Source organism: Halichoerus grypus, chromosome 9 (assembly GCF_964656455.1).
Source record: "Halichoerus grypus chromosome 9, mHalGry1.hap1.1, whole genome shotgun sequence".
In the NCBI taxonomy this organism is placed as follows: Eukaryota; Metazoa; Chordata; class Mammalia; order Carnivora; family Phocidae; genus Halichoerus; species Halichoerus grypus.
In genome coordinates, this window is record NC_135720.1 from 73,092,872 (window position 1) to 73,105,636 (window position 12,765).

General features: G+C 36.2%; 1 protein-coding gene across 2 annotated transcripts in view; it reads left to right on the forward strand.

The window, feature by feature from the left end:
• CEP162 (centrosomal protein 162) overlaps positions 1 to 12,765 on the forward strand; it is a 100,264-nt gene that overhangs the window by 39,278 nt on the left and 48,221 nt on the right. For both annotated transcript variants that reach the window (XM_036101001.2, XM_078055032.1), the window contains exons 11-14: positions 293 to 374; positions 4,897 to 5,179; positions 6,144 to 6,393; positions 12,590 to 12,723. In XM_036101001.2, coding sequence (XP_035956894.2) covers positions 293 to 374; positions 4,897 to 5,179; positions 6,144 to 6,393; positions 12,590 to 12,723 — 749 coding nt within the window. The remainder of the gene's footprint in view (positions 1 to 292; positions 375 to 4,896; positions 5,180 to 6,143; positions 6,394 to 12,589; positions 12,724 to 12,765) is intronic.

Here is a 12,765-nt window from a genome sequence, read left to right on the forward strand (position 1 = left end):
AATATATTTAACAAATGTGTGTGCATGTATGGACACAGCCATGCACATATTTTTGATATTTTATAGTTAGATACATTATATATAATATATAGTTAATAATATATATTATATATATATATAAATCAAAGGAGATTTTCTTAGTACAAGTAAGTTTATAGTGGGAAACTGGGTTTATTGTATATGCCATTTTGTTAGCTCAGTCAGAAAAAATGTAATCTTAGTGGGATTAGACTTTAACTTAAGTAATTCACATGTTTTTTTGGGTTGCTATTTTAACTTTTTTTCCTCTTAGATCTGCCCACAGTAGAGGAGCTGATGAAACCTATCAGAATAGATTCCTTTGGTGTCAGTGGTTTTGATTTACAACCTGTCAGGTATGAGGTTTTTTGGAATGGATTGTGCAGGTTGTTTGTTTATTGTTTTGTTACTGGAAACTTTTAGTCATTTCTTTTACATACTCATTCCTAGTGAATGATTAATGGGTAGCTTATATGAGTGTACCTGTGAGTCACTGCTCTCTTCTTATTAGTAGTTCTTACTCAGTTTATCAAAATTCTTCTAGTGCTAAAATAAAAAAATATATATTTTTTAAATAGATGCCACTAAAAAAAAAAGTGCTGCCATTTTTTTAAGTGGTCTGACGGCTTTTTACTGAAAACTAAAATCCTTTCAGCTTTAAATAGCTCAGGGCAGTTGATTTGAACAGTGAGAGGGACCATGAATTTTATTCTGTATGCATCATAGATTTGCTTCTTTATAAACCACTTAGTTTTGCACTTAGTCACAGACCAGCCATCCTTTTACAGGGTAAGTGTTTTGGTCACAAGAGCAGCGGGCTTCAGTACATTTTAATGGAAACTCGTGGGACCACGCTGTCATTCTCCAGCACACAGAGTAGCACATCACAGTAACCTTGCATTTGTGTCACATCCATCATTTCATGTGATCCTCATAACAAATAGGGCAGGCATCTTTATCTGCATCATTCAAGTGATGAAACTGAGGTAAACCAGTTTAATGGTGGAGCTCTCACAAGAACCAGATGATGATGATGGAGATGGTGGTGGTGGTGGTGATGACAGCTAACATTTTTATCACATGCTTACTGTGGGCCAGGTACTGTGCAGAGTTCTTTACATATTAGATTTCACTTAATCTTATAGCCACTCTGTGCGGTATATTTTATTATCATCTCCATTTCATAGATAAGAAAACTGAGGCTTAAAGAAGTTAAATAGGGGGGTCTGGGTGGCTCAGTCAGTTTAGCGTCCAACTCTTGATTTTGGCTCAGGTCATGATCTCAGGGTTGTGAGATTGAGCCCCGCGTTGGGCTCCACACTGGGCATGGAGTCTGCTTGAGATTCTCTATCTCTCTCCCTCTCTCTGTGCTCCTTCCCACTCCTCCCCCCCGCAAAAAAGAAGTATAAGAAATTGCTCAAGATCATATGGATATAACCAGGAAACACAAGAAGTCCATGTGCTTAACCACTTACACTGTCAGATCTTTGATCTCCATGAAATATTTCTGTGAGAAGCCTGTCATTCCCTCCATGTATTCATTCGTTCATTTGTGTTTTCAGCAGACACAGTTTGAGTCCCTCCTTATACTACCTCCTCATCATGTAAATCCACTTGTAGTGATTTCTCATCCTGTTTCTACATTTGTTCCATTTGAGAGAAAATGAGGCAATGAAGCCAGTCTACTTGAATGCTAAGTCTAGTATTCTTCCACTGATCTGTAGCACTAGTTAGTATGTTTTCAAGGGCAGATCATTCTCACTTATTGCTGTTTGGGGGCTATGTTAGTATTAATGAAGAGATGTGCTTACATATCTTTGTGTCTTTGTTGGCATAGGTGGAATCATTTTACTAATGTGTAATCTCTAAATAGAGATTTTTTTCATTTAAGGTCTAAAAACAAGTATACTTACATTAAAGGCATAACAATCATTACAGAAATGTCAATAGTATAAACTTTAGTATTCATGTCTGAAAACTGTTCAGTAAACTGTAGAGTAAATAATCCTGGCTACTGGGATTATTAAAATTTTAGTAGCTAAGCATCACCAAAAATTTATTTTTTGCTCACATCATAATCCCGTGTGTGTCAGTGGGGTTAGGATGGGACTGTATTCCACATGGTCATTTAGGGACCCAGGCTACTTTGTCATCAACACATGGTTTTAAGGTTGTCATGGCCTCATCCAACCAGTTGATAAAGAAAGAAAAAAGGTAATTTAGCACAATTCCTTTTAACTGCCTCAACACAGAAGTATTACATCACTTCAATTCACATTCTATTGGTAAGAACCATCACATCTAGCTAACAAGGTCCAAGAGGCTGGGAAATAGGATTTGCTTATATGCTCAGAAAGAAATAGGATTTGCTTATATGCTCAGAAAGAAAAGTTAAATGAGTTTGATAGGCATCTAGTTAGTCTCTACCAGAATCTACCCTTCTAGTAACCAAATATCCATTTTACTCTTCTTCATACACAGACCCACTATCCCCTCCCCAAAGCAAACAGCCCAAAGTCCCATTCAGAACTATGTCCATCTAAAAGACCAGGATTTCCAGTTGAAGCAGTGTCTTCTCCAACGGGTTTGAATGTAGCTCCTCACTGTCTACTAATCTTGTATCTACACAAGTTCCCTACTTCCTCACCCCCATCCAGTATATGATAGCGAAACTACAACAAATACTCCCATTAAGAAGGGAAAAATATGAGGAAAAGACAGCAAATAATGCAACCTTGAAATCCACGGGAAAGGCCTTATAACAATATTTACACTCTTGGCCACAACTGAAGTGGGTTTTGTGGGGAGGCTGTGCCCGTCCTGGAGGATGCATTCCTTTTAGTCCACTTCCTGCCTGCAGGTGATTTTAAGGCTCCCAGATAAGTCTCTGGCTTTTATTGTTTGTTTTATAAATATGGTTGTAGTTTCCTTGTCATTACAGTTCCTTCAAAAAGTTTAGTAGACTTCTTATCTATTAGTTTCCAGTGAATCCCATGTGCCAGTAACTACACTTAAAGTCAGTTTGCTAGTCAGAGGTTTTAAATCTGCTTTAAGTATTTGCTTTTTTTGTCCCTCTTTCTTTCTTTTTTTCCTCTCAATTCAGTTGCAGCTATCTGTATATAATTGAGAACAATAACCTTAAGTGTGAAGAGGACTCCTTTAGTATGATCTTTGTCAAAGGACTGAGTCACTCTTTTCAACTTAGAAGTCTCGTGAAATCCTGCTTTTTCATAGCATTTTTCAATGCTGAATCCTACTGTTAGGTTCACAGAGAGTGAACCTTAGAGGCACTGAGTTTCTAGACTCTCTCTGTTTTCTTTGATTTCTTCTTATCAACTGACCCTTTTTTATTTTGAGCTCATATCTTTCTTTTAGTATCTTGTCAAAAGTAGTCAATAGTAGCTAGCACTTAGAAACTCTCCTGCCATTTTTCTTAGTACCCAGACTCAGTAGCCATGTGATCTGCCTTATAAACCATTGTAGGTGATTGTTTGGCAAATGTTTTGTCACTGTAAAACATAGGTTGCCACTTCTCCAGCTTCTAGTATCATTTTCCTTGCCACCCAAAACCCAGCCACTGAGCCAGTGACACATATCTTAGGTTCTTGTCACCATAGCACTCACATTCTAAAGGCAAGAACTAGTAATTGGCCCCAACTAGATTCAGGGAGGCAAGGAAATGTAGTTTAGTTAGTATGCAGAAAGAACAGGAGACAGTTTTGATGAGCTTCTAGCCAGATTCTGCTACCTGAAGAAGGAAAGAACTATTATATTTTCTGATGATTCCAACTACTTTAGAAAGGCCTAACAATTACTGAGAAGCCAGTCTATCTTACAAGAAAATAGTAGCCTCTTAAACTTTATTTTATAAATGACATCTTATTTTATAAATTACAAAATTAAATGACCTAATAGACCATGATTACTCAGTTTGAAAATAACAGTATCCATATTTTTGGAGCCCCTATGCTATACTGATACTTAACCACATTTAGAACATTTCCTTAAGGGATATTTTCTCTATTTTGAAAATTGAGGGGCGCCTGGGTGGCTCAGTCGTTAAGCGTCTGCCTTCGGCTCAGGTCATGATCCCAGGGTCCTGGGATCGAGCCCCACATCGGGCTCCCTGCTCCGCGGGAAGCCTGTTCTCCCTCTGCCATTCCCCCTGCTTGTGTTCCCTCTCTCGCTGTGTCTCTCTCTGTCAAATAAATAAATAAAATCTTCAGAAAAAAAAAATTGAATGGTCTGAAATATTACATTGTATTTAAGTGTTTTAAACCACAGACATAATTTTATTTCAAGATACTAGTGATTTTCCTGTTTTACTTTAAAATTTTTCCTATAGTGTGATGAAATTTATGCTTTTTAATATTTATACTCTATTTCTCATTGGCATAAATTATTACTTCTTTAGTTTCTTCTAAAAATGTGTAAAATGTTTTTCCTGTCTCAAATGCATGTTGACATGATATTATGGATAAAAGATTAATTACACAAAGTTCATTAGAAATTCAATTTTTATTTTTTCTTACACAAAAACAGTCTCAGTCTTGCTTGGTTTGTCTTTCCTTTGAAGTAGGTCTCAGAGTCATCCATGTGATCCTTAATTTTATACTGCATTAAATTATCTGAAATTTAAAAGAGTTATAGGACACTATATGAGTATACTCTGCTAACCAGAATTACAGATAATATATTTGACATTAATGACCTAATTTAAATAGTTACAAATATTATATATAAATAATAATATACATAATAAAATATAAATATTTCTTATATTTTGTATGTGTAAATATATGTGATATGTATGCTATATGTATATATAATTGATATTTGAGGAGTCACCTAGGGTTCATTCTCTGTTTTGTTTTATAGCTATAAGAAACTGGCTGATAGAAAAGAAACTGAATTTGTTAGCCCTTTATCCCTTAAGATGAACCCAAATATTATATCTCAAGAGCCACGAAATGTGAACCAATTTTTTGACAAAAATGAAGAGAATGTGGTTTTACAAAAGACGACAAATAAAGGTATAGAAAATGGCTGTCCAGGAGTAAATACTACGGAAGAACATGTAGATAAAATGTACCTTGATATTTTGAGGAAAAAACTATCTGTTGGTCCTTCTTTATTGCCTCAGGATGACAAAATGAATAAAGTAAGTGTTTATAATCTAAGTTGATTTGAAGTATTGATAAATGAAGTTATATAAATACTATTGATAAGTAGGTACTTCTTAAGCTAGTGGGATTGATTACATACTAACCTCCACATAGATCCTGGATATGTGTGAGCAGTATTTATTAACAACATCCCATAGTCCCCAAATTTTAAAATACTACCACAGCATTAGCTTTCTTTTGGAAGCCATTCTTTACATTCTTCATTTGTTTTTGATAAGTGTAGTCCAGAATTTGAGTAGCACAAGAAAATAAAGTTTATTCATCATTCTAGTGCTTTTTAAATCTTTCCAGTAGTGTGTGTTCTACAAAAGTAGGTAAGTTGGCATTTTATATAAATGCTATTAGCAGCTGTTGAGAAAGTTATATTTCACTATTCCTTTTTCTTCTGTTCTTGATCTATTCTGATTTATAGTTTCTTTGATCTCAATATTCTAGTTTTATTTTACAGTTTTAAGTTATGTGTTTACCATAAACTGTCTCCAGTTTTTTGTGGACTAAGACAGGGTATTAATAAATTTTTATCTTGAGACTTCTGGAGAAAAAAAAGATAAAATTTTATGTCATTTGAAAACATATTCTTTCCTGTTCTCTTCTATATTAATTCTAGTAATTACACATCTTGTTTCCTGGCAAGCTTATTTTGTTCTCTTATTTTGCTTTGTTTTACTCCTGACTGTGAAGATGTGCTTCAAAATACTAAAATTCTGATGAGTTAGACTTTGAGAACTTCAGTGTTTAGTGGTTTGCCTTATAATATAATAATATATATATTATACGTGTGTGTGTGTATATATATATATATAATATATGTAATATATAGATAATATAATAATACAAACTATTATTTAGTATCACTGTGGTTTTGTGATCTGTTAAATCTTCATTTACAACTGTAGTTGAAGTTTATTTAAGTCCTAAAAAGCTGCTACTTGTGTGCAGACTTTTAAACAACTCAGTTCTGGAGAAGAAGGGGCTATAACTGGTAAACAGGTACCATACAAGAAGGCCAAAAGTGCACCTCCGTTACTTAAAAGAAAACCCCAGAGTGGATTATATGCATCAGTTAGGAGCTCAGGCTATGGCAAATCCAGTTCACCATTCAAGACTTTTTCTACTCTTGAAAAGAAAACTTCAAAGGACGTTATGAAAATGAGATCCAGTCCCACTTCAAATCAAGCTAGGAAAAAAGGTAATTATATGCTCTTTTTGTAATAGAGTTCTGTGCATATAGTGTATTATTTTACTTTCCTTGCTCTCTGCTTTCCCTATTTCTTTCTCTCCTTCTGTGAACTTTTATTTTCATAGGAAAGAATTCATCTTAAGATAGGATATTCCATTCTGAAAGATGCAGTTTACAGGAGGATTTTGGCATTGGCTGTAGGCTTTCCTGAATGACACTCCTAAAGTATGGGAAGTGAATAGGAGTCAAACTCATCCTCATCTGGTTGACTTTGGAATATCCAGTGTTTACCAGAGAAGAACTACAAATTCAGAATGCAAATGGCAACCTACAGATGAAGGTTGATTATAGAGATTATTTGGATATTAGTTCAGTATAGACTGAGCCAGGCTGGATGTTTTATATAGCACATAATGCGTATTTTTATATATCGCAGTGCCTCTGTTTGTTATTTCCTAATGCAGTCATTTATAGTGACAGTAGGAAAGGATAATTTTCAACTTAGGAGCCCATGCAGCAATTAAAAGAACAGAAATGTTCAGATCAAACCAACATTTCTGCTGCCTTTAAATTCCAGTGAGGAAGGGAGAGCTGTGGAGCCAGAAGCATTTTGTCCTTCCCTTTGTGATTAAATTTAATAGGTGACCAATTTCATCATTGTTATATGGTGATATTTGTCATGAAGAGAACTGTCCTCATTGGAAAATTCATTTCTAGCTTGAAATGTCTTTCCTTGCTTTTCCCTAAGACTATTAAGTCCAGGACCACTTTGACTCTATTTTAAATTCTTTAGGCATTAAAGACTCTCTCCTGCCTTTGTGTTGTATTTGCTGCAGCAACCTGTGCATCTAAGATGGAAAGAAAGGCCAAGGCTGATTTATGTCAGAATAGAGGAGAATACCAGCAGGAGGTAGTTATTCTGTAGAGACAGGAATATGATTCTGTAGGATTAATGCAAGCATCCTTTCATCTTGTTCTTAACCTGTGAACCTCTAATTCCTTCCCCTACAAAGTCTTTTGTATTGCCTTATTTTCTCTTATTTTTGAAATGACTGTTCTACATGCAAGTGGAGACAACAAGGAACCAATTAGATAGAAAAGTCTAGAGTTCAAGAGGGAGGTGTAGACTGCGGATATGATTTGTGAGTTATTGTGAAAACTAATATAGATGGGTGACGCCTGGGTGGCTCAGTTGGTTAAGTGTCTGCCTTCTGCTCAGGTCATGATCCCAGGGTCCTGGGATCAAGTCCCATGATGGGCTCCTTGCTCAGTGGGGAGCCTGCTTCTCCCTCTGCTTGCCATTCCCCCCCTGCTTATGCTCTCTCTCTCTCTCCCTCTCTCTCGAAATAAATAAATAAAATCTTAAAAAAAAAACAAAACAAACTAATATAGATGGTTTTTAAACCATGAGACTGACAAAGAGAGTGAGCATTGCTATAGGAGAAAAGCAGACCAAGGCCTGAGCTGTGGGCATGCTAACCTTAGGAAGTCAGGAAGAAGAGGAGTAACCTGCAAAGAGAAGAGAGTAAGGTTGGAAGAAACCTGAATATGTGGGATCCTGAAAGCCAAGTGAAGAAAGGAGAGTTGATTTATCTGTCAGTTGCTGCTGAGAGAGAAAGGAAAGTGAAAACTGGGAACTGACCTTTGGGTTTAGCATGGAGGAGGTCATCAGTAAACTGGACAGTTTCCATGGTTATGTGGCTGTAAAAGGCAGGCTGAATGAGAATAGGAGGGAATGTGAGAAATAAAATTGGTTGCTTTATAGACTAGGAGGAAAGAGTGTAAAAGGCAGAAAAAAATGGGGTAGTAGCTGGCATGGGAAGTAGAGTCAAGGAAAGCTTTTTGTTTTGCCTTTTTTTTAATGGTAGGAATAATAGTATGCCTAATAGTATGTTTATGCATTTTGGAAAGATTTCAGTAGATTCATGGTGGTGAGAGGGGAAGAATTGCTAGAGCAGTGTCCTTGAGTAGAGGAACTGTAACAGAATCTAGAGTTCATTGAAAGGATTGGCTCCAGATAGAGGCGTGGACAATTCATCTGTGCAAGCAGATGGGAAAGGGGAAGACGTAGACACAGATACTGGTGGGTGGGTAGACATGGTGAAAGAATGTGGATGATTTCTTCTGATTGCTTCCATTTTCTCTGAGAAATAAAACATAGTATCATTCGCTGGCATTGAGGATGGGGTAGGAGTGTTAGAGGAGAGGAGAGAAGAGATGAAATAGCCATCCTGGAGGACTAGATTGCCCACAGCAGAGTCTTCTTGAAGTTAGTGATTATAGATTTAAATTGATACCAGGCAACATATTTGTGTGTGTGTGTGTGTGTTTGTGCATGTCCACGTTTTGCTACATGATTGCAGGTGTTGGGTAGTTGTATAGTTGGATTTACCAAGAAGAGTGGTTTTTGCCAAATGAGTACAATGAACTGAGGAGCAAGAAGAGAGCTAATGGTGTATGTGGACTTCAAATTGAGTAAGGAAGGAAGAAAGGACGTCAAGGGGTGTAATACAGTATGAAACAGGTAGGATTGACCGTCTATGAGTACTGTTGGGGTTAAAGGATTGATGGAATCCAAATACCAGAGGGCATGAAGTGGGAGATAGGATTGATAGAGAGGAAATGCCTAAGACTGAGATTAGAAGTGATTGTGTTACTAGTAGAGAAAAGGCCTAGAGTATACCAATGTAAGTAAGTAGCTGAGGTGGAGAGGTTAAGTATAAGGACCCAAGAGCCAAGGGTTGAAAGGATCACTATGAGTATATTGAAATTACTAAGAATGAAGGCAGAAATAATGTCACAGTGGGTGGAAAAGAAACGAGGGGCATGATTGAGAGGTTGATAGAGGAAACCAACAATACCTTTATGAGTATCTTTTCCTGTTTCAAAATTTTATAGTATTTGTGACTACCAAAATAAAAATAAAACAGTACAATTTATATTAAAGTACAATGATAAACCTTGACTGTCCATTTTTATACTGAGTTACTTTTTTTTCATTAGACATGATTTTTTAAATCTCTTTTTATTGTAAAATTCCTCCAGAGCAATTTTAGTTTTATTCAGAAGAATTTTCATTCCTTTGGGATGGTTGTTACTTGTCACAGGTTGGGTTCTCCAACAAGCAGACTCTGAGATACAGATTAGTGTTCAGAAAGTCTAGAGAATGCACTTGGAATCAACCTTGATTAAGATGAAAAAGAAGCCAGGTGCTGGGGCTTACTCAGAGTTTCTCTTTTTCATGTAACAAGAAGGCAGGAATAGGCAGTTCAGACCTGGCACCACTGTGCAAGGAACCAGATCCCTTCTTCTTTCCTGCTGCAAAATCCTTTATCTGTGACTTTTGTCTTCATTATAACAAGGTGGCTATTTCAGCCTCCAGGCTGGGTCAGGAGGAAAGGTAAAAAGTAAAAGGTCCATGCCAGTTAAATCATCGACTTCTTCATCAGGAAAGTAGTGACTTTTCTGGAAGCACCATGTAAGAAACTTTTGCTTTCATCTACTAGCTTGAATTTTGATCTTATGGCCACCCTCAGTTGCCTGGAGTCCAGGGAGATGAGTATTTTCAACTGGGTACATTGCTGCCCAGGGCAAAATTAATAGGGAGGTTTCTGTTAATAGGGAAGAGGAGATTGGCAATTAGCAGTACCTGCTGTGTGGTGGTTTTCCTTTTTATTTTAAATTAATTTTCTTTGGCTATTAACTTACGTTTTTATTTTTAGACTAATAAGTTTCTTCTTTTTTTTTTAAGATTTATTTGAGAGAGAGAGAACACAAGAGCACAAGTTGGGGAGAGGGGCAGAGGGAAAAGCAGAGTCCCCACTGAGCAGGGAGCCCGATGCTGGGCTCGATCCCAGGACCCTGGGATCATGACCTGAGCCGAAGGCAGACGCTTAACCAACTGAGCCACCCAGGCACCCCTAGACTAATAAGCTTCTTGTCAAAAAAGGAATAGTTGCTCATTATTTAAATTTAAAAATACAGAAAAGTAAAAAGAAAGCAAGAAGCAATGGGTGTCACACTGAGTGAGCATCATTTCATGCTTCTCATGTGTATGTCCTTATACAGATAGAAGGAAGCATAGGTGGTGGATGGAAGGAGAGAAGCAGACATATGGCTAAATGGACAAAACATTTTATAAGAACAGGATCACTCTTTGCAAGTTCTTTTTTTTTTTTTTTTTTAATATTATTTATTTTTGAGAGAGTGCATGAGTGGGGAGAGGGGCAGAGGGAGAGACTCCCAAGCGGGGAGCCCAACTCGGGTCTCGCACCCATGATCAAGAGTCGGACGTGATGCTCAACCAACTGAGCCTCCCAGACGCCCCTACAGGTTCTTTTAAATAAAATATTAGATTTAGTTTTTCTTAAATCTGTAAGAAAAATTTCATCCTAAGAAATATTATATCCCAAAAGAACCCTTTAAAAGAAAACAGATTTTGAAAACCACTCAAAGATTGCCAGAATCATGCTGCTTTTAACTGCATTTTCAATTTTATACATTATCAGTTTTCCCTTCTGTGAAATATAAGGTAGTAAAACTCTTACATCCCCCACTCACATGCCTTTTACTCATTTTTGTTGATTTCATTTTTCCTTGTTCAAGTTTATTTATTATATTCTATCCTGCAACCTTAATTCCCCTCAGCTTTTGAATTTAGGTCTTCATTCTGATTATTAAAGAGATGGAATGCTTTTCACGAGTCCCTTAGCCATAGCTTCTCCATTCTGGAATTATTTTGATTGGTTTATTTTTTGACTAAATTTTCTTAATCCATTGTTTTTTCAAGAAGGGTTCATGAGGTCCAAATTCTGCAATGTTTTCATATTAAAGTTTTCTATCCGGGCAAATTTTCTTCATGTATAAAGGAAAAAGATACTGTCTATGTACCATTACTAAAAGTAATTACTTAGAGAAATGAAAATTAAGAATTCAAGAAGAGAGAATTCTGGTATGAAAGCACTGGCTGACTACAACTTGAGTAAGAACCACCTGCCACCCTTAGCTGCCACTGCGTAGGGAGAATGACAGTGCTAGCAGATCACACCTCATTCACTGGCCACATTAATGGATCTCCAGTGACTTGGAAGGATGAATGCCAGCTTTTACAATGACTCCGTTTCTTTTTGAACACTTTAAGTTCTCCACAAAACCTTCTACACGGAATAGTCCAATTACATATGACTACTACTCTGTAAGGAAAACCCCTGCATGCCTACAAAAAAGATTAGAAAGAAATCTTTGGGTGAGGCGCTACTGGTGACTTGTTTCTTTTTTTGACTTTTCTGTAATTTCCAAATCTTTAATAACCATGTATTTTTTCACTTTTAATGAAAAAGTAAACTTTACACTTAAAAGTTAGCATCTTGAAGAAATTATATTTAAAAATATAAATTTCAAATTCTTCATTTACCTCTAAGGCAGATAAATGAGTGTTTACTGACTGTTCAGCTCAAACTTATAGTATTTGAATATGAGCCTCAAGATCTCTTCAAGGTATTTCTCATAAACATTCTTTTTATTATTAACTGAGTAATTTATTGGCCTTAGAATTATTCCTACTGTTTGGGGATTTATGAGGTACCTTAAAAGGTGAAAATTGGACCAGAACATACATTAATCACATTTTTTTAATTCAATATATATTATCAGGGTTTTATAGCAGTATTATAATTTTACTTTTAAGTCAAATTTAGACTAGCTGTTGTAAAGTTTCCATGCAATTTATATTATTCCTTTGATACTATATCTTGATACACATTATTTATGAAAAGTGTGCTTTGAAAGCACCGTTAATTTGAACTAAAGTGCTTCATAAAGTTAATCAGCTTCTCTTTGATTCATCACTTGGATATTCTTATTTGTTATTGCTGTGACTCTTTTAAAGAATAGTATTTAAAATTAGTAAGGCCTGAAATTATCCCTGTCCACATTCTCCTCACCTTTTTTTAGCTCCGTTTATCATTTGACATGAATCTTGGGTCAGTTAGCCTTCTCTGTCAAATTGAGTGAAATGTTGATTATGGGCAGCAGTTCTGACTGCAGTGAAACAGCTGTGTTATAGAGTTAGACCCCAGCCTCTTTCCAGATCCTCTTCTATCCTACTGTTCCCATTGTATTAGTACTTACTGTTACATGATTGCTGAATACACATTCACCTTTGTTTGCATTTGTGGTGCTTCTGTCCATTGTTTACAATATTTAGAAATCTTATCGGGAACAAAAGTCATCAAGCCTGCAGCTTTGGGTAAAGCAGCTCCCAAAACTGAAAGTTGCCTGGCTACTCCTAAGAAGGCTGAAGATTCTACAGAAACTGATTATTGTGTTCAGTTTCAGAATGTAGGTATTGAATTTCAAAATCACATTCATAATTTTTTTCTG